Consider the following 23,096-nt stretch of genomic DNA (forward strand, 5'->3'; position numbering starts at 1 on the left):
TGGCCATGGACTAGATACTTTCATTACTTTTGGAGAGAGTATGCTTGCTTAAGTAGTGTGGTAGGGCTTGAAATGAGTTTTTGGTGATTCTCAGGCACATCTCCCACTTCATTGTCAGCCGAGGGAGATAGTCCAGATTCTGGGGATTCAGATTTGCTGTCAAAAACTTCATGACTTCTAATGAAAATCTCAATTTTCTCCTGCAAGGAAGCCTCAGGGAGGCTGGGAGCCACAAAGCTGCAAAGGGTCAATACAAGCAACAGACCAACAAGCTGGATGCTGGGTGATGGGGGATGGGTGGGTGGGAAGTGCACTGGCCAATGCTGGCCATTGAGTTTAATACTGTTCTGGTGTCCACCTTACCCTTAATTTTTCACAGTTCCTATTTCTATTAACTATTAAGTCTTTATTGAGTTCTTGTGAAAAGTCACCTCTCTGTGAAAAGTTTTTTTTCTGTGGAAAGATAACTCATCATGGTCTGCTTCGCTTAGTTGACTGTAAATGCATTGCTTAGTGTGTATCGATAAATACGAGTGAACTATTTTTGCATCATTGCCAAACTGGGCACATTGCAGTTTTCCCCTTCTCCATTAACATAATGTTTTGAAATGATTAGACATGGACGGCATTGAAAATAGAGTCCTTCTCTTTATCTCTACATGTGACAATAACAACTAATTAACAACTACTTGCTGGCCAAGAAACGATCTGGGACATTCCACCAGTTACATCCTTCCAGCCTAAAGAAACCCGTTACCAATTGTCTCTTTTCTCTTTAGTTCATACTCATTCCCGTCCCTGATAGATTCCCTGATGTACACCACAAATCTGGCACTTTACATGTGCCTTCTGAATTCAGTCCATCTCTTCCTGGGATCCTTTGTTTAATGTGGGATAAATTTCTGCAGAGTGCAATGAAAAAACTGTTTACATTCCTTTCATGTCTTGCAGAAGCTGCATCTCTCAGGGTGAAGCACTTTGCACAGTGTAAGCTTGGTGGGGAACTCCTGGACCTTGTCACCAGTGCAGAAGGAATGGATAACGTGACCTGGAGTGGAATTGGGAGGTGGTGGTCTTCCAATGCACCTGCTGCCATCGTCCTAGTGAGTAGGGGTAGGTTGTCTATTGAAGAAGCCTCTTCAACCTGTGGGCATGAAAATGTCAGCATGAACAAGCACACATATTAAAACAAGAGACTTTCCTAGCAGGGAGGCAACGTTCTCTGCACTGGTAGCCTGCACTCGTACATGAGAAGTGAAGAGGAACAAGCTGGAGGGAGACAGACATCACAGAACTGGCAGTACATCTCTCTGAACTGACGAATGAGCCATTAGAGCAAGGCCCATCACCTGCCCCACTAAGCGGTGTTAAAGTTACCATTGGGCAGGAGAACAACATAGAAACATAGAACCATAGAAACATAGAACACCTACAGCACAATACAGGCCCTTCGGCACAAAAAGCTGTGCTGAACATGTCCCTACCTTAGAACTACCTCGGCTTTTCCCATACCCCTCTAGTTTTCTAATCTCCATGTAGCCATCCAGGAGTCTCTTAAAAGACCCTATCATTTCACCCTCCACAACTGCTGCCAGCAGCCCATTCCATGCACTCACCACTCTCTGAGTAAAAAACTTACCCCTGACATCTCCTCTGTACCTACTTCCCAGCACCTTAAAACTATGCCCTCTTGTGCTAGCCATTTCAGCCGTAGAGAAAAGCCTCTGACTATCCACACAATGAATGCCTCTCGTCATCTTATACACCTCTATCAGGTCACCTCTCATCCTCCGTCGCTCTAAGGAGAAAAGGCCGAGTTCACTCAACCTATTCTCATAAGGCATACTCCCCAATCCAGGCAAATCTCCTCTGCACCCTTTCTATGATTTCCATGTCCTTCCTGTAATGAGGTGACCAAAATTGAGCACAGTACTCCGAGTGGGGTCTAACCTGGGTCCTACATAGCTGCAGCATTACCTTTTGGCTCTTAAACTCTATCACACAATTGATGAAGTATAATGTACCATATGCCTTCTTAACCACAGAGTCAACCTGCGTAGGAGCTTTGAATGTCCTATGGAGTCGAACCCCAAGATCCCTCTGATCCTCCACAGTGCCAAGGGTCATACCATTAATACTACATTCTGCCTTCATATTTGACGACCTAAAATGAACCACTTCACACTTAACGGGGTTGAACACCATCTGCCACTTCTCAGCCCAGTTTTTCATCCAATCAATGTCCCATTGTAATCTCTCCCAGCCCTCCACACTATCCACAACACCCCCAACCTTTGTGTCATCAGCAAATTTACGAACCCAACCCTCCACTTCCTCATCTAGGTCATTTATAAAAATCACAAAGAGTAGGGGTCCCAGAACAGATCCCTCAGGCACACCACTGGTAACCCACTTCCATGCTGAATATAACCCGTCTACAACCACTCTCTTCCTCCTGTGGGCAAGCCAATTCTGGAACCACAAAGCAATGTCCCCTTGGAGCCCATACCTCTGTACTTTCTCAATAAGCCTTGTATGGATTACCCTATCAAATGCCTTTCTAAAATCTATTTACACTACACCTATGGCTCTAACTTCATGAGTGTGTTTAGTCACATCCTCAAAAAATTCACTCAGGCTCGTAAGACACGGCTTGCCTTTGACAAAGCCATGCTAACTATTCCTAATCATGTTATGCCTCTCCAAATGTTCATAAATACTGCCTCTCAGGATCTTCTCCATCAACTTACCAATCACTGAAGTAAGACTCACTAGTCAATAATTTCCTGGGCTATCCCTACTCCCTTTCTTGAATAAGGGAACAATATCTGCAACCCTCCAATCCTCCGGAACCTCTCCCATCCTCATTGATGATGCAAAGATGATTGCCAGAAGCTCAACAATCTTCTCCCTTGCTTCCCACGGTAGCCTGGGGTTCATCCAGTCCGATCCCGGTGACTTATCCAACTTGATGCTTCCAAAAGCTCCAGCACATCCTTTTCCTTAATATCTACATGCTCAAGCTTTTCGGTCCACTGCAAGTCATCACTACAATTGCCAAGATCCTTTTCCATAGTGAATACTGAAGCAAAGTATTCATTAAGTACCTCTGCTATTTCCTCCAGTTCCATACACACTTTCCCACTGTCATACTTGATTGATCATATTCTCCCACGTCTTATCTTCTTGCTCTTCACATACTTGTAAAATGCCTTGGGGTTTTCCTTGATCCTGTCTCCCAAGGCCTTCTCATGGCCCCTTCTGGCTCTCCTAATTTCATTCTTAAACTCCTTCCTGCTAGCCTTATAATCTTCTAGGTTCCTATCATTACCTAGTTTGTTGACCCTTTTGTAAACTCTTCTTTCCTTCTTGGCTCGGCTTACAACAGCCTTTGTACGCAACGTATCTTGTACCCTACCATCCATTTCTTGCCTCACTGGAACAAACCTACTCAGAACCCCACGCAAATATCCCCTGAATATTTGCCACATTTCTTCTGTATATTTCCCTGGGAACATCTTTTTCCAATTTATGCTTCCAAGTTCCTGCCTGATGGCCTTATATGTCCCCTTACTCCAATTAAATGCTTCCCTTACATGTCTGTTCCTATCCCTCTCCAATGCTATGGCAAAGGAGATAGAATTGTGATCACAATCTCCAAAATGCTCTCCCACTGAGGGACCTGACACCTGACTAGGTTCATTCCCCAATACCAGATCAAGTACAGCCTCTCCTCTTGTGGGCTTATCTACATATTGTGTCAAGAAATCTTCCTGAACACTCCTAACAAACTCTACCCCATCTAAACCCCTCACTCTAAGGAAGTAATCACGCACGTGGAAGTTCTTCCTGTCTAATATTTATCCATCACTAATGTCCAAGCCAGATTGTCCAAATGCCAGCTCTGGAATCACACTGTGCACAAATCCGCCATACATCACGCATCACTATGGAAAAGGACAGAAGTTTACCAGAACACGAATACTCACCATACACTAATCGCACATTAAACACGAGCACTGATGTACAGACCAGGAGAACGGCTGGAAACAACCCATATCGAGCTCTGTAATGGGCTCCATCATCTACAACAGAAGATTTGGTCTTCGATTAACTTCCATGAATATTATTTTACTTAATTTTGCTTTGAGCAGTGCACAATCTGAGTGATCAGAAGCATGAGAAAACATAATTCACTCAGGCTTTCTCACCGAGTACAAAAGGCTGTGACTCACAGCAGTTTTGGAGCTTACAGCAGTGGCCAATCAGTGTTCAGGACTGATTAGCAAAAACAAATTAAAATAATGCAGGGGCATGCAGAGTGGTCATCATTGGAGTGGACAGAGTTAAGAGTGGAGATTATGAGGCTTAGCTCTTTGAGGCTTCAGGAAGGAGAGGCTTCAGTCAGAGAAAATGTAAAAAAGCTGTAGGGAGAGTTATTTTATTCCTGCTTCTTTACATTTTTTCAGTGTAACAGTAGAAATGTCAGGCAGGATAATTGAATGCACCTTTTGCAGGATGAGGAGGGCAGAGGGACCTGTGTCCCTGACAACTACACCTGCAAGAAGTGCATCCAGCAGCAGCTTCTAACAATCCGCATTAAGGAGTTGGAGCTAGAACTGGATGAACTCCAGATCGTTCAGGAGGCTGAGGGGCTGATAGATAGAGCAAGTACAGAGGTAGTTACACCCAAGATGCAGGCACTGGAAACAGGGTGACCGTCAGAAAGGGGAAAGGGGTTAAACAGCCAGTGTAGAGTATCCCTGTGACCATATCACTTTGGAAACGAGAGAAAATCTGCAGCTGTCGGAAATCAAAGCAGCACACACAAAATGCTGGAGTAAACAGTCAACATTTTGGGCTGAGAGACTTCATCACTTTTCATTCTTTCAGGGGGAGGGAGTGATGATGCAGACGTGAAACATCACAAAAGTCAGGTCTCTGGCACTGAGTTTGACTCTGTGACTCAGAAAGGATGGGGGGGAAAGAGGCGAGCTGTGGTAATAGTGAATTTGTTAGTTAGGTGTCATACAGGGAACGCTGGTAGTGGACCCAAATGCAAGACACAGACACTGAAGTACTAGAAACAGGACTAGGTGTGTCAAGCAAGCAAGGGAAGCGGGGAATAAACGACGCTGGACAAGACACAGGCCCTGGACAAGGCTAGGATACAGGGCCTGGGCTAGGACTAGACTAGGAATGTGGGACCTGGACGAAGAAACTAGGAACTTGGAACCTAGACAAGGACTCCGAGCCAGAGACTGGACAGGGACCTGGAACGTGGGTCTTGACTCGGGCTTGGACCCCAGATCCAGGCGAGGACAGGACGTGGTTATGGGACAAGGAGTGGCAACAGGGCTGGACGTGAAACTCCTGGACAGGATGAGGGAATCCCAGCATAGGAGGAAGCAACCCCAGCACTAGGCTGGACGAGGTACTCCTGGGCTGGGCGAGGCACCTGGACAGGACTAGAACATGAAGCCTTGATTTGGTCTTGGGAGATAGGAAGTTTGGAGCCTTTGTCAAGGGAGAACAGGAACGCAGAGCCTTGGTCGCGGGAGAACAGGAACATGGAACACAGAACAGGAATCCCTCCCTGGGAACAGCACTTGGGGCCCGGGCTCTACACAGAGTCAGGACCCCTCCTAGGGAGCAGGACGTAGGGCTGGGACTCGTACACGGAACACAGAGAGACAGCTCCCAACACAAGATAGCGGCAAACATCTGGACCTACCTAGCGAAGGAGTGGACACAGAGACAGTTCTCAACTCAAGGTAATGACAAACAGCCGGACCTACCTAGCGAAAGTGTGGACACAGAGACCGTTCCCAATTCAAGGTAGCGGCAAACAGCCGGACCTACCTAGCGAAGGCGAGGGCACAAAGAGACAGTTCCAAACAACGAAAGACAGTTCCTTATCTAGACACAGCAAGGCCCCAATCTTGCCCCGGCGGTTGAACCTGATGGCATTACAGGCAAGGACACAGGCGAGGCTTCAGGTGAAAGGTAGCAGGCGAGGCTTCAGTTGAGGGCCACAAAAGGAAGGGGAAGGGAAGGGAACAGTCCAGCAACTTGAGCTGAACCAAGGAGCTGTTTATGTAACCAGCCCAAAATGAGAATCATGTGCCTCAATTAAGGCACACAACAGGACATGGGAAAACTGGAAAACCTGGAATAAGGAACAATGGACTGGAATGCGGACTTCACGCACTGGACCATAACATTAGGGGAACAGAAAGGAAGTTTTGTGGATGAGAACAAGATTCCTGGTTGGTATGTTGCCTCCCAGTAGCCAGGATGCAGGATATCTTGGATTGAGTCCTCTGTGGGATGGTAAACAGCCAGAGGTCATGGCCTTTGTAGGTATTAATGACTTAGGTAGAAAGAGTGACAAGATTCTGCAAAGGACATTCATGGAATTATGTGCTAAACCTTCAGGACTGAGATCTCAGGATTGCCACCAGTGCCGTGTGGTACTGAGGTCAGAAATAGGAAGATTGATCAATTTACTAGGTGGCTAAGGAGTTGGTGTAGAAGATGGTGAAGAACAGATAGTGGAGAGGTTATGGAAACAAATGTTGGTAAAACCTCAGACTAAGTCAGGAATCAAAAGGTTGAGCTTGGTGCAACTAGTATTCTGAGTTGCATATGGGCTTAGGGCATTGATCAAAACCTGGAATTATGATATTGTAGCCATTAGTGAGACAGTTGTAGGAGGGGCAGGACTCAATGTTCCAGGGTTTTGTTGTATTAGATGTGAGCAGGCAAGAGGGTTTAAGGAAGGAGGGGTGCCAATATTAGTCTGGGAATATGTCACGGCAGTACTCAGTCAGGACAGACTGGAGAACACATCCAGTGAGGTGTTTTTCAAGAGATATTGGGGCCCTGGTGAAGAAACAAAAAGGAGGTACATGGCAGGAATTGGCAAGCAGGAACAAGTGAGGTGCTTACTGAGTATAAGAAATCTAGAGGGCTAAAAGAAGGCACAAAGTTGCCCTAGCAGACAAGGTGAAGGAGAATCCTAAGGGATTCTACTGACATGTTAAGAATGAAAGGATTGCAAGCGACAAAATTGATCCTCTGGAAAATCTGAATAGTTATCAAAAAGAGATGGGGAAGATCTTTAGAGAATTTTTTACATCAGTAGACTGACACAGCGTATAAAAGTGAAGCAAAGTGGCATCAATTTCATGGACCCTATACAGATTAGGGAGGTGTAGGTATTTGCAGTCCTGAGGCAGATCAGTGTGGATAAATCCCCTGACCCTGACAATGTGTTCCCTTGGACCCTATGGGAGGCAAGTGCAGAAATTTCCAGGGACCCTAGCAGAGATATTGAAAGCATCCTTAGCCACAGGTAAGGTGGTGGAGGATTGGAAGATGGCTAATTTTGTTCCAATGTTTAAGAACAGTTCTAATGATAAGCCAAGAAATTATAGGCTAGTGATCCTGATATTGGGGAAAGTTATTGGAAGGTATTCTAAAGGACTGGATTTATAAGTATTGGATAGACGTGGACAGATTAAGGATAGTCAGCATGGCTTCATGCGTAGTAGGTCACGTATAACCAATATAATAGAGTTTTTCGAGGAAGTTTCCAGGAAAGTGGATGAAGACAAGGCGGTGGATGTTGTCTACCTGGACTTTAGCAAGGCATTTGACAAGTTCCCGCATGGAGATTGGTCAAGAAGGTTCAGTCGCTTGGCATTCAAGATGGGGTAGTAAATGGGTTCAGACATTGGCTTTGTGGGAGAAGCCAGAGAGTGGTAGTAGATGGTTGCACTTGTGCGGGCACCAGTGCGCATGCGTGGCCTGCGCGTGTGTGTACCTGCCAATTTTTTTTCCTGCAAATCGTTTTTGGCGATTCTGTTCGAGGAGGGGGGGTGTGATGTTAATCACGACCGGGATATAGGTGATAAGTGGCTAATACACTGAATTTCATTTCTAAAAGGGTTTATCTAACGAATTTAATATTAAACACACAGCGCATATTTTCCTCGCATGAATATAGTGATAAGTCAATTATCAGGGGAGGACAGGGGAGCTTGAAGTAAGTGTTGAACGAACTTCCAGTAGAAGTGGTAGAAACAGGTTTAATATTATCATTTAAAGAAAAATTGGATAGGTATATGGACAGGAGAGGAATGGGGGGTTATGGGCTGAGTGCAGGTCGGTGGGACTAGGTGAGAGTAGCGTTCGGCACAGACTAAAAGGCCAGAGGTGGCCTGTTTCCATGCTGTAATTGTTATATGGTTATATAAGTAAGTCAATAGCATCATAACATTTTAAGTAACGTTTGGATATTAAACACACAGCACATATTTTCCCCGTATGAACATATAAAATCATTGTAACACACCAATATCGCTGAATCAGTGGGGGTCCTGGGCTTGTTTCCCTGCAACGAGCCGGTCTTATCGAGGGGTGATGGGAGACAGCGATACTCGAAGGGGGTTCCTCATGTCCAGTCTATTCCGCAATTTAGTTTTCGTTGCATTCATTGCAGAAAACTCCGCTTCGCAGAAAAATGTTGGAAATGGAAACAACGTTTTCAATGCTTTCGTGGCTATCTCAGGATATTCAGCCTTGACTTTGATCCAGAATGCCGGCAGAGATGTTATGTCAAACAAACTTTTCAGCCCGTCGTCATTTGCAAGCTCAAGGAGTTGATTTCCTTCCCGCGCTAACATGAATGACGCACGGGTAATGACATCGCGTGCGTATTGGCTCAACATTGGGTGTAACAGGGAATGAGGAAAGGTGCAGCTGACTCATATCGCCAAATCACATGCGGCCCAGTGGTTGGGGACCACTGATCTATATCAATGATCTGGATAATAATGTGATGAATTGGATCAGTAAATTTGTGGATGAAACCAAGCTTGGGAGTGTGGTGGACAGTGCAGAAGGCAACCTTGGCTTCAAGAGGGATCTGGATCATCTGGAAAAATGCGCTGAAAAATGGTAGGTGGTATTTAATGGCTGACAAGGGTAAGGTGTTGCAATTCAGTGGGACGAACCAGGGTAGATCCTACACAGTAAACAGTAGGGCACCGAGGAGTGCAGCAGAACAAAGGGATCTGGGAATACAGGTCCATAATTCATTGAAAGTGGCGGCAGAGGTAGTTCAAGTTGTAAAAATGTTTTGGCACAATGACCTTCATAAATCAAAGTATTGAGTACAGGAGATGGAATGTTAGGTTGCAGTTGTATAAGATGTTGATGAGGCCTAATTTGGAGTATTGTGCGCAGTTTTGCTCACCTACTTACAGGAAAGACATAACTAAGGTTGAAAGAGTACAGAGAAAATTTACAAGGATGTTGCCGGGTTTGGAGGGTCTGTGTTATAAGAAAAGATTGAATAACTTAGGACTGTATTCCTTAGAACTTGGAAGACTGAACGCGCATTTGATAGAGGTATACAAAATTATGAGGGGTATAGAAAGGGTAAATGCAAACAGGCTTTTTCATCTGCAGCTGGGTGGGACTACAGCAAAAGGTCATGGCTCAGGGGTGAAAGGTGAAAAATTTAAGGGGAACATGAGGAGAAACTTCTTCACTCAGAGAGTGTGGAATGAGCTGCCAGCACAGGTGGTGCATGTGAGCTCAATTTCAACATATATGGAGGGCTATGGTCCCAGATCAGGTCGATGGGAGTTTCAGCATAGACTAGATGGGCTGTGCTGTGCTTTTCTATGGCTCCACAACTCTTATTAAGGTGCTGAGAAGACTTCCGTTACACCATGTTGAAAGAGAGCAGGGCATCCTCCTCTTTTCCATCACAGGTGCTCCCACTGCACGGTAGAACATACAGCCTATGTATCTTCACTTCAGAAAGGTAAAAAAAGACACACTTCCTACTCACTGACTTCCAACAGCGAGTGCCTCAGGCTGCACCCAACATAGCTGCTTCTGAAATAACGTACACCTGACTGCTGTAAGTTTAGCTGTCGAGGATATCCTGAAGTTATGAGAAGCACAGAGTTGAGAAGTTGGACAAACTTGAGTCTGAGGGGTACATTGTTTACACACAGCATGCTGCCTGTGATGGTGGTAGAAACAGACATCATAATGACAAGCATTATGACATTTAGACAAGCACGTAAACATGTGGGGAATGGAGGGACATCGACTATGAGCAGCCAGACAGGCTCAGGTTAATTTGACATCATGGTCGGCACAGACACAGCAGGCCTGAATTCTAGTGTATGTTCTCTGTCAATGAGCTGGGCAGGTTCTGCCCCTCTGATCTATGGCTACCTGGGAGAGAGGGGGGGTTGCTCACTCTGGTGATCACTTGGTGGACTTGATCCAGGACCTGGCCTAGATGGTCGTTCCTGGGTCCAGGTGGAGGGCAGCTGAGGGCTCTGCCCTCTTGCAGAGTTTTGTCCATACCTTGGTGTCCTTGGAGCAGGAACATGCAGTGACTATGGGGGATTTCTGGGAACAGTGAACTTCCCCAGGAATTGAGTGTTTTGTAAATAATAGCAATCATATTTTAGTTTGAAATCACATTTAGTTTTGTAAATTCCTGATCATTATGTGCATTTTGTGAGAGTGTTATGGCATATTCTGGAGTTAGGTATACAGCAAATACTAATTCCCGCACTAACCAGTCTTCTGATTTGAATGTGGATTGCAAATTTATTTTTAAACACAGTTCAGAACAATGGTTTTCCTAGAGTTCCAGCTGGGGTCAATTACAAATACAGAGACACTCTATTTTACCTCAGATGCTTGCATACAATATCATATGATTATAAGATATAGAAGTAGAATTATGCCATTTGGCCCATTGAGTTATTGCTGATTCAATTTTCCTCTCTGCCCCAACCTCTTGCCTCCTCCCCATATCCCTCAGCAATCAAGAATCTATCCACCTCTGCCTTAAATATATACACAGTCTTGGCCTCCACAGCTCCTTGTGGCAGTGAATTCCACAGATTCACCATTCTCTGGATAAAGAAATTACTTATCTCCATTCTAAAAGGACGCCCCTGAATTCTGAGGCTGTGTCCATGGTCTTAGACTCTCCCACCATCAGAAACAACCCCTCAGCATCCACTCTATCAAGGCATTCGCCGTTCAATAGGTTTCAATGAGGTCACCCCTCATCCTTCTGAATTCTAGTGATGGCCGGAGCCATGAAACACTCTTCATATGACAAGCCATTCAGTCCTGTAGCATTTTCCTGAAACTCCCTTGAAACCTCTCTGTTTTCAGCACGTCCTTTAAGGGGCTCAGAACTGCTCCCAATACTCCAACTGAGTTCTCACCAGTGCTGTATACATTCTCAACATTACACCTTTACACCTTGTTTTTACATTCCAGTCCTCCTGAAATGAATGCTAACATCACATTTCCCTTCCTCACCATAGACTCAATCTGCAAATTAAACTTTAGAGAATCCTGCACAACAGCTCCTCAGTCATTTGTGCTTCAGTGATTTGTATTTTCTCTCCTTTTAGAAAATAGTCAACCCTTTCATCGCTTCTACCTCTGTATTCCATCTGCAATTCCTTTGCCCATTCTCCCCATCTGTCTGTCCTTCTGCACCCTCTCTAATTCCTCAAAAGTACAATCCCATATACCTATCTTTATACTTTATTGTCGGCAAACAATTGGTACTAGAACGTACAATCATCACAGCGTTATTTGATTCTGCACTTCACACTCCCTGGATTACAAATATTAAAAATATTAAAAATAGTTAAAATTAGTAAATATTAAAAATTTAAATTATAAATCATAAGTAGAAAATAGAAAATTGGGAAGTAAGTTAGTGCAAAAAAACCGAGAGGCCGGTCTGGATATTTGGAGGGTACGGCCCAGATCCGGGTCAGGATCCGTTCAGCAGTCTTATCGCAGTTGGAAAGAAGCTGTTCCCAAATCTGGCTGTACGCGTCTTCAAGCTCCTGAACTTTCTCCCGGAGGGAAGAGGGACGAAAAGTCTGTTGGCTAGGTGAGTTGTGTCCTTGATTATCCTGGCAGCACTGCTCTGACAGCGTGTTGTGTAAAGTGAGTCCACGGACGGAAGATTGGTTTGTGTGATGTGCTGCGCCATGTTCACAATCTGCAGCTTCTTTCGGTCTTGGACAGGACAGCTTCTATACCAGGTTGTGATGCACTCTAGAAGAATGCTTTCTACGGTGCATCTATAAAAATTAGTGAGGGTTTTAGGGAACAGGCCAAACTTCTTTAGTTTTCTCAGGAAGTAAAGGCACTGGTGGGCCTTCTTGGCAGTGAACTCTGCTTGGTTGAACCAAGTCAGGTCATTTGTGATATTGACCCCAAGGAACTTAAAGCTTTCTTTGTATTCTCTGCAAACTTTGAGATAAAGCCATCAATTAGATCATCCAAGTTATTGTCATATAACGCAAAAAGAATCAGTTCCAACACAGCCCCCTGTGGAACACCACAATTCACTGGCAGCCATCAGAGAATGCCCCGTAGGGAGTCACGTGACGCAAGGACAGAGATGGCTGCTTAGAACAGTGTTCTTAGAATTATCCTTTAAAAATTCACTTTCACAGTCTATTTTATTATTGTTGTAGCTCTAAAGTGTTACTGTCCGTGTAAGATGTCAAAACAACGTAAAACGAAGGGTTCTGGAGATACTAAGAGGCATTTGAGGTCGCAGTGCTCCAGGCAGACAGCCTCTGATTAAAATGGCAGAGGACTATCGTCTGAGGGAGACCAACAAGAGGCAAGTCATGACTTGGCTGACATATATGTGGCTTTGAAAAAAGTCTCGGACCACCTGGTAGGCCTTGAAGATATACGCCTATCTATATCGTTAATGGAGTCAAAGCCGTCATCGCTGATAACCAGGCTTGCAGATGTCCAGAAGCGGGTTGACTATCCAGAAGCAGTGGACAGGGAACGAGAAGTCAGCCCATTGGCTATCAAAGCAGTTATTGCCCGGATAACAGATAAACTGGAGGACATGGAGAACCGTAATCGGCACAACAATCTCCCAATCATCGGCATTCCAGAGGGAAAAGAGGGACAGGATATCATCACATTCATGGATAAAGTAGTCTCAGAGCTTGTCGGCGATCGGGAGGAAAAGCTTGAAATAGAACATGCACACAGAGCGCTGGGTCCTAGACCCAGTAACGGAGATAGGCCTCGGCCTATCCTCACAAGGTTCCTCAGGTCAAAGGACCGAGATTTTGTGTTGCAAGCGGCGATGGTCAAGGGCAAGTTTTCCTGGGACAACAATCATATTATGATCTACCCGGACTTCTCCAGACCCACGCAAGTAAAACGAGGAATGTTTAAGAAGGTGCTTCGGGGGTGGAATGTCAGCTTTGCGCTGCTTTACCCAACCAAGCTAAAATGGAGACTAAGGATGGTTTCAAGTTTTTGGAGTGCCATGTAAAGCAAGAAAATTTATTGAGGAGATGGGGGAGTTTAACTAAGCTCATTAAATTGAGCAAGATGTGGTTGTTTGTTACTTTTTTAAAATCTTGCCGGATTGTATTGTACTGAAGCTACCTTAATCTCACTTGGGCTGACATACTGTTAGTGTGCTATGTTGACTCTGAAATTGCACCGGCTTTGTTTCTGAGCAGTTAAAACTGGTCTGGGCATTTCATGGACCATAATACTTTGTGGAAGGGACATCTGGCCGTGTTCTGTGGTCACTGTTGCGCACGGAAGAGTTTTATGAGCCATTTTGATACTTATCAGTTTATACGCGTTTATGAGTCAGTGTCAAAATATGGTATTTGTTTGTTTGCCCTAACTATGACTTCTCTTAATTCAGATAAAATATGTTTCACCACATGAAATGTTAATGGACTGGGGAATCCTTTAAAAAGGAGAAGAGTAATGACTAAGATTGAGAGACAAAAATGGAATGTGTTATTTCTACAGGAAACACAGGATTCGAAGAAGGAGTCTGAGAGTCTGAGTGGGAGTGCCGAGAAAGACATTTTTGAAATTTTCGTTATTTTTTTTTCTCCAACGGCGTTCTGAGAGGCGGGACTGCGCAGGCGTGTGACGTCGGGCTGTGCAGCGCGGCAGATTTAAAAGGAACAGATCCTCATAGAGCGGGCAGCGTAGTTTGCGGGCTGCGGAGTGAGCCGGGAGCAGAGTGAAGACTTGAGGGCTTTGGCTCAACTGGTTTAGGCGGAAACGGGCGAGGCGAGGGAGGTTTGGCATTCATTTTCAGTTGTTATTTGAGGAGAGGGGCAGTATGAGTGTGAGGGCAGTTTGCTGTTCTCGGTGTCAGATGTGGGAGGCCCTGGAGTCTCCAAGCCTCCCGGACGTCTACATCTGCGACAAGTGCATCGGGATGCAGCTCCTAAGGGACCGCGTTACGGAACTGGAGCTGCAGCTCGATGACCTTCGTCTGGTCAGGGAGAGTGAGGAGGTGATAGAGAGGAGTTGCAGGCAGGTGGTCACTCCGGGGCCACGGGAGGCAGACAAGTGGGTCACGGTTAGGAGGGGGAAGGGGAAAAGTCAGGTAATAGGGAGTACCCCGGTGGCTGTGCCCCTTAACAACAGGTACTCCTGTTTGAGTACTGTTGGGGGGGACAGCTTACCCGGGGGAAGCGACAGTGGCCATGCCTCCGGCACAGAGTCCGGCCTTGTAGCTCAGAAGGGTAGGGCAAGGAAGAGGAGGGAAGTTGTGATAGGGGACTCAATAGCAAGGAGGTCAGATAGGCGATTCTGTGGACGCAGTCCAGAGACCCGGATGGTAGTTTGCCTCCCTGGTACCAGGGTCCGGGATATTTCTGATCGTGTCCAAGATATCCTGAAGTGGGAGGGTGAGGAGCCAGAGGTCGTGGTACATATAGGTACCAATGACATAGGTAGGAAAAGGGATGAGGTCCTGAAAGGAGAATATAGGGAGCTAGGAAGGGAGTTGAGAAAAAGGACCGCAAAGGTAGTAATCTCGGGATTACTGCCTGTGCCACGCGACAGTGAGAGTAGGAATGCGATGAGGTGGAGGATAAATGTGTGGCTGAGGGATTGGAGCAGGGGGCAGGGATTCAAGTTTTTGGATCATTGGGACCTCTTTTGGCGCAGGCGTGACCTGTACAAAAAGGACGGGTTGCACCTGAATCCTAGGGGGACCAATATCCTGGCAGGGAGATTAGCGGGGGCTACTGAGGTGACTTTAAACTGGAATGGTTGGGGGGTGGGAATCAAATTAAAGAGGCTAGGCGTGAGGAGGTTAGTTCACTACAGGGGGATGGGAACCAGTGCAGAGAGACAGAGGGGTGTAAAGTGAGGGTAGAAACAAAAAGTACTATGGAGAAAAGTAAAAGTGGCAGGCCGACAAATCCAGGGCAAGCATTAAAGAGGGCCACTTTTCAGCATAATTGTAAAAGGACTAAGAGAGTTGTAAAAGAGCGCCTGAAGGCTTTGTGTGTCAATGCAAGGAGCATTCGTAATAAGGTGGATGAATTGAAAGTGCAGATTGTTATTAATGATTATGATATAGTTGGGATCACAGAGACATGGCTCCAGGGTGACCAGGGATGGGAGCTCAACGTTCAGGGATATTCAATATTCAGGAGGGATAGACATGAAGGAAGGGGAGGTGGGGTGGCGTTGCTGGTTAAAGAAGAGATTAACGCAATAGAAAGGAAGGACATAAGCCGGGAAGATGTGGAATCGATATGGGTAGAGCTGCGTAACACTAAGGGGCAGAAGACGCTGGTGGGAGTTGTGTACAGGCCACTTAACAGTAGTAGTGAGGTCGGAGATGGTATTAAACAAGAAATTAGAAATGTGTGCAATAAAGGATCAGCAGTTATAATGGGTGACTTCAATCTACATGTAGATTGGGTGAACCAAATTGGTAAAGGTGCTGAGGAAGAGGATTTCTTGGAATGTATGCGGGATGGTTTTTTGAACCAACATGTCGAGGAACCAACTAGAGAGCAGGCTATTCTGGACTGGGTTTTGAGCAATGAGGAAGGGTTAATTAGCGATCTTGTCGAGAGAGGCCCCTTGGGTAAGAGTGACCATAATATGGTGGAATTCTTCATTAAGATGGAGAGTGACATAGTTAATTCAGAAACAAAAGTTCTGAACTTAAAGAGGGGTAACTTTGAAGGTATGAGACGAGAATTAGCTAAGATAGACTGGCAAATGACACTTAAAGGATTGACGGTGGATATGGAGTGGCAAGCATTTAAAGGTTGCATGGATGAACTACAACAATTGTTCATCCCGGTTTGGCAAAAGAATAAATCAAGGAAGGTAGTGCACCCGTGGCTGACAAGAGAAATTAGGGATAGTATCAATTCCAAAGAAGAAGCATACAAATTAGCCAGAGAAAGTGGATCACCTGAGGACTGGGAGAAATTCAGAATTCAGCAGAGGAGGACAAAGGGCTTAATTAGGAAGGGGAAAAAAGATTATGAGAGAAAACTGGCAGGAAACATAAAAACGGACTGTAAAAGCTTTTATAGATATGTGAAAAGGAAAAGACTGGTAAAGACAAATGTAGGTCCCCTACAGACAGAAACAGGTGAATTGATTATGGGGAGCAAGGACATGGCAGACCAATTGAATAATTACTTTGGTTCTGTCTTCACTAAGGAGGACATAAATAATCTTCCAGAAATAGTAGGGGACAGAGGGTCCAGTGAGATGGAGGAACTGAGCGAAATACATGTTAGTAGGGAAGTGGTGTTAGGTAAATTGAAGGGATTGAAGGCAGATAAATCCCCAGGGCCAGATGGTCTGCATCCCAGGGTGCTTAAGGAAGTAGCCCAAGAAATAGTGGATGCATTAGTGATAATTTTTCAAAACTCATTAGATTCTGGACTAGTTCCTGAGGATTGGAGGGTGGCTAATGTAACTCCACTTTTTAAAAAAGGAGGGAGAGAGAAACCGGGGAATTATAGACCGGTTAGCCTAATGTCGGTGGTGGGGAAACTGCTGGAGTCAGTTATCAAGGATGTGATAACAGCACATTTGGAAAGCGGTGAAATGATCGGACAAAGTCAGCATGGATTTGTGAAAGGAAAATGATGTCTGACGAATCTCATAGAATTTTTTGAGGATGTAACTAGTAGAGTGGATAGGGGAGAACCAGTGGATGTGGTATATTTGGATTTTCAGAAGGCTTTTGACAAGGTCCCACACAGGAGATTAGTGTGCAAACTTAAAGCACACGGTATTGCGGGTAAGGTATTGGTGTGGGTGGAGAGTTGGTTAGCAGACAGGAAGCAAAGAGTGGGAATAAACGGGACCTTTTCAGAATGGCGGGCGGTGACTAGTGGGGTACCGCAAGGCTCAGTGCTGGGACCTCAGTTGTTTACAATATATATTAATGACTTGGATGAGGGAATTAAATGCAGCATCTCCAAGTTTGCGGATGACACGAAGCTGGGTGGCAGTGTTAGCTGTGAGGAGGATGCTAAGAGGATGCAGGGTGACTTGGATAAGTTGGGTGAGTGGGCAAATTCATGGCAGATGCAATTTAATGTGGATAAATGTGAAGTTATCCACTTTGGTGGCAAAAATAGGAAAACAGATTATTATCTGAATGGTGGCCGATTAGGAAAAGGGGAGGTGCAACGAGACCTGGGTGTCATTATACACCAGTCATTGAAAGTGGGCATGCAGGTACAGCAGGCGGTGAAGAAGGCGAATGGTATGCTGGCATTTATAGCGAGAGGATTCGAGTACAGGAGCAGGGAGGTACTACTGCAGTTGTACAAGGCCTTGGTGAGACCACACCTGGAGTATTGTGTGCAGTTTTGGTCCCCTAATCTGAGGAAAGACATCCTTGCCATAGAGGGAGTACAAAGAAGGTTCACCAGATTGATTCCTGGGATGGCAGGACTTTCATATGAAGAAAGACTGGATGAACTGGGCTTGTACTCGTTGGAATTTAGAAGATTGAGGGGGGATCTGATTGAAACGTATAAGATCCTAAAGGGATTGGACAGGCTAGATGCAGGAAGATTGTTCCCGATGTTGGGGAAGTCCAGAATGAGGGGCCACAGTTTGAGGATAGAGGGGAAGCCTTTTAGGACCGAGATTAGGAAAAACTTCTTCACACGGAGAGTGGTGAATCTGTGGAATTCTCTGCCACAGGAAACAGTTGAGGCCAGTTCATTGGCTATATTTAAGAGGGAGTTAGATATGGCCCTTGTGGCTACGGGGATCAGGGGGTATGGAGGGAAGGCTGGGGCGGGGTTCTGAGTTGGATGATCAGCCATGATCATAATAAATGGCGGTGCAGGCTCAAAGGGCCGAATGGCCTACTCCTGCACCTATTTTCTATGTATGTTTCTATGTATGAAACACATTTATCAACAGCGGAATCAGAAAAGCTACTGGGGTGTTTTACAGATGATGTTTTTCACAGTGTAGGTCAGCTAAGAACAAGGGCATTATAACACTTATCAATAGGCGGCTGCAGTTTAGATGTGAGAAACAGATCAAAGGTGAAGCAGGCAGAATTCTTATTATTTTGGCAGAAGTACAGAAGCAGCATTTTATTTTAGCAAAGATATATGCACCTAATACAGAAGATGCAGGACTTTTTGTTGATCTTGAAGGGAAGTTACATTCTATTGGAGCTTATGATATCGTACTTGGGGGAGATTTTAATTTGGTAATGGATCCACCGAGAACGAAAACAAAAACGTACATTACTCAGAAAAAAATATCAGAAGACAGCAAATTCTTTGGACACATCATGCGAAGAGAGAGATTAGAACATTAGAGGCAGACAGAGAATGAAAATGATAGATGGAATAACATCATGGTTAGAAACAGGGGAGGCAACAACTACAATTTGGAGCGTCAGGGACCATGATGGATGGAGAGACATGATCGCCCATGCCGAATGGCAAGGCACCTGAATGAATGAATAGATCCAATCACTGACCGTAGTAAGATGTTGTCATATAGAACCTCAAAATGCACTGTGATGGTGCAAAAAATGTGCAAAGCCCTCGGGCTTGTGGATGTTTGGCGCCTTATGAATCCCAATGGGAGGGATTACACATTTTTTTTCCTGCAGTTCATAAAACATACACAAGGATTGATTTCTTCCTTATATCCAAGTCAGTTATTCAGTCTGTGTCTCAATGTGCAATTGGTAATATTATAATATCAGATTATGGTTGGGTTTGTCTAGAGACAATACCTCAGTATAAGAGAATGCAGTCACATAGATGGAGATTTAATTCATCCTTGTTACAAGATTCAATATATAGGCAAGCTACGAGACAACAAATCAAGGAGTATTTAGAGATAAATACACCGACGGCCTCCTCGGCAGGGACTAACTGGGAAACCCTGAAGGCAGTTTTGAGGGGATATACTATTCAACATACTTCTTATATAAAAAAGAACGGAATAATCAGAAAATTACAAAGTTAGAAAATATAATCAAAAAGATTGAGACAAAATTGAAGCAGCGGATGTCATCTGAAGATTTGAAAGAAGTAACATGGCTGAAATATCATTACAATCTAATATTATCCCAGAAAGTAGAATTTTGACTTTTCAGGGCAAGACAAAGGCAATTTGAATCAGAGAGAAAGCTGACAAGCTTCTGGCAAGATGTATAAAACAGAGAATCAATATCTATTATCCCAGCTATTAGATCAGCAACAGGTGATACTTTGACGACACCTAAAGATATTAATGACACATTCCAAGAGTTTTATAAGGACCTCCAACTCTAGTGAGGAAGAAATTGTTAACTTTCTGAGGCCATTAGGGTTACCTAAGTTGACAAAAGAACAACAACAATACCTTGATTCCACTATAACATTGGAAGAAATTATATCAGTGATTAAGATCTTACCTACTGGGAAAGCTCCTGGCCCAGATGGAATTACAGTGGAATTTTTTAAATGCTATGCGGAGGAGCTAGCTCCTCTACTGCTGAATCTATACAATGAGTCTATAAAGCGGGGTAACTTACCCCCTACTTTATCACAAGCGCTAATTACATTGATTCTGAAAGAGGGTAAAGACCCCTGTGAATGTAAGAATTACAGAACAATTTTCTTTATCCTAATAGATGTGAAAATGTTATCAAAGGTCCTTGCAAACTGTTTAGATAGAGTAATAACAAGGTCGATACAGAGTGATCAGGTGGGCCTTATCAGGGACCGCAGCTCATCTGATAACATAAGGCGTCTTGTGAATACTATGTGGTCACTGGCCGATAATCAGTCACCTGTAGCAGCTATCTCACTCGAAGCTGAAAAAGCATTTGATCGGGTGGAATGGGGCTATCTGTTTAAGATTCTTCAATTTTTTGGATTTGGAACCATCTTTTAAAAATGGATTAGACTGTTATATAACAACCCTGATGCCTCGCTTCAAACTAGTGGTTACATTTCACCTTACTTCTCTCTTAAGGGGGGTACCCGACAGGGTTCCCCGCTTTCCCCAATGTTATTCTGCCTAGCTTTGGAGCCCCTGGCAGCAGCTATCAGAGAGGATGAGAACTTTATAGGGATATCTGTGGGAGGACAGGTTCATAAACTGATACTTTATGCGGATGATATTTTATTATTTGTATCGGACCCTCATTGGTCGGTGCCACGTCTTTTTAACATTATAAGGTCTTACTCTAGATTCTCAGGTTAGAAGGTTCATTGGACAAAATCGGAAGCACTACCGTTGACTGCATACTGCCATGCATCTGCTTTTTACCCAGGCCAATTTTACTGGCCAAAGAAAGGTATGCAATATTTAGGTATTAATTTTCCCCCTCAACTGAAGGATTTAGTGAAGGTAAATTTTGATCCATTATTGCAGAGAATTTCATGAGATGTAGACAAATGGTCATCATTGTATTTGTCAATGTTGGGAAACCTAAATGCCTTGAAGATGAATAGCATTCCAAAGGTTAATTATCTGTTCCAATCGTTACCAGTTCAAATCCCATTAGCATATTTTAAGCAATTTGATAAAATAACTAAGGCATTTATTTGGATTGGTAAACACCCACGCTTAAACTTTAGGTTTGGCAAAGTTAATATACTATATCTATGCCTTTACTCTTAGCACCTTGGTCTCTCCCTCCAGAGAGAGAACCTCCTTGGTATCGTATTGAGTGTTCTGCTCTTCCTCCCATCCCAGCATTACAATGTTTGTCTATCAAGTTACCTCCTGAGGCAAGGTCTCACCAAATTATATCGCATATGCATTTGTTCTGGAATGATCTAGCCAGATTATTTAAATTTAATCCATATTTGAATGAAGCCTCAAGTATCTGGATAAATCATCCAACTTCCCACGCACTTTTGCTACCTTATATGCCCCTTGGTTTTATGCAGTCCTTAATTCCCCTTATTAACCATGGTTGACTACCCCTACCAATTGAGTATTTCTTCTTCTGTGGGTCATATCTATCTAGTGCCTTGTGAACTATTCTGAGAAATTTCAGCCGTCCCTGCTCTGCCATCCTCCTCCTATCCACCTGGGCAAGCTCCTCTCTCATGCCTCTCTAATTCCCTTTATTCCATTGCATTCTGATAGATGTGACTCATGGTTCTTCCTCTCAAAATGCAGTATGAATTCAATCATATTATGATCACTGCCTCCTCAGTGTTCCTTTACATTAAGCTCCCTATAAATATCTGAGTTGTTACACAACACCCAATGAACAATAGCCTTTCTCTGAGTAGGCTCAAGCACAAACTGCTCTAAAAGTTCACAAACCACATTCTTGACTTTAGAATACTTCTTCCTCTTTGGGATGCATATATCCTGGGCTTTCCAAACTGCTTCCAGAAATTCCAGCCATTGCAGGTCTGCCATCAGCCCTGCCAGTGTTCTTCTCCCATTGCTCTGTACTTCCCTTTACTCTACTGTAATACTGATACGTCTCCCAATCTACGTCGGGTCTCACTGATAAACAGGAGGCTACACCGGGAGCACTGAGCACAGTATATAACCCCAACACACTCACAGTTGAACTGTCGCCTCACCTGGAAAGACTGATTGGGGCCCTGAATGGTACTGAGAGAGGAGGTGTAGGGGCAGATGTAGCACTTGTTCCACTTGCAAGGATTAGTGCAGGAGGGATATCAGTGGGGAAGACAAATGGACAAGGGAGTTGCACAGGAAGCAATCCCTGCAGAAAGCAGAAAGTGAGGGGATGGAAAGATGTGTTTGATGGGGGGATCCAGTTGCAGGTGGCAAAAGTTTCAGAGAATTATGTGCTGGATGCTGAGGCTGGTGGTGTGGTAGGTGAGGACAAGAGGAACCCTATCTCTGGTGGGATGGCGGGAGGATGGGGTAAGAGCACACATGCGTGGAATGGAAGAGATGTGGTGGAGGGCAGCATTGATGGTGGAGGAAGAGAAGTTCCTATCTTGGGGGAGTCTAGTACGAGAGGGCATGACTTAAGGATTGAAGGGCGCCCATTCAGAACAGAAATGCGAAGAAATTTTTTTAGTCAGAGCGTGGTGAATCTATGGAATTTGTTGCCATGGGCAGCAGTTGGAGGCCAAGTCATTGGGTATATTTAAGGCAGAGATTGATAGGTATCTGAGTAGCCAGGGCATCAAAGGTTATGGTGAGAAGGCAAGGGAGTGGGACTAAATGGGAGAATGGATCAGCTCATGATAAGATGGCAGAGCAGACTCGATGGGCCAAATGGCCGACTTCTGCTCCTTTGTCTTGTCTTATGGTCCTTAGAAAAAGGAGGACATCTCATTCATTCTGGAATGAAAAGCTTCATCCTGAGAGCACATGCGGTGGAGATGGAGGAATTGAGAGAATGGAATGGCACTTTTACAAATAGCAAGGTGGGACAAGATATAGTCCAGGTAGCTGTGAGAGTCCATTGGCTTATAATAGACATTGGTAGATAAGATGTCTCCGGTGATGGAGACAGTGAGATCGAGAAAGGGAAGGGCAGTGTCAGAAATGGACCAGGTGAATTTGAGGGCTGGGTGGAAGTTGGAGGCAAAGTGGATGAAATCGACAAGTTCAGCACGGGTGCAGGAAGCAGTGCCAATGCAGCCGTCCATGTAGTGCAGGGAACTGCGGGGTGGTCACCAGCGTAGGCTTGGAATATAGACTGTTCCACGTAGCCAACAAACAGGTAGACATAGCTGGGCCCTCAGCTACTCCTTTTGTTTAAA

The 23,096-nt window shown here is 44.6% G+C and overlaps 1 protein-coding gene across 2 annotated transcripts in view; it reads right to left on the reverse strand.

Annotated features, from left to right (window-relative positions):
- Positions 1-628: 628 nt before the first annotated feature.
- The window catches only part of LOC140198117 (hepatic and glial cell adhesion molecule-like), a 56,269-nt gene continuing 33,801 nt past the window's right edge, over positions 629-23,096 (reverse strand). For both annotated transcript variants that reach the window (XM_072259044.1, XM_072259045.1), the window contains exons 6-7: positions 3,990-4,085; positions 629-1,144 (exon numbers count right to left, since the gene is read on the reverse strand). In XM_072259044.1, coding sequence (XP_072115145.1) covers positions 1,140-1,144; positions 3,990-4,085 — 101 coding nt within the window. In that variant the 3' untranslated portion in view covers positions 629-1,139. The remainder of the gene's footprint in view (positions 1,145-3,989; positions 4,086-23,096) is intronic.

This window comes from Mobula birostris, chromosome 5 (assembly GCF_030028105.1).
Source record: "Mobula birostris isolate sMobBir1 chromosome 5, sMobBir1.hap1, whole genome shotgun sequence".
Taxonomy (NCBI): domain Eukaryota; kingdom Metazoa; phylum Chordata; class Chondrichthyes; order Myliobatiformes; family Myliobatidae; genus Mobula; species Mobula birostris.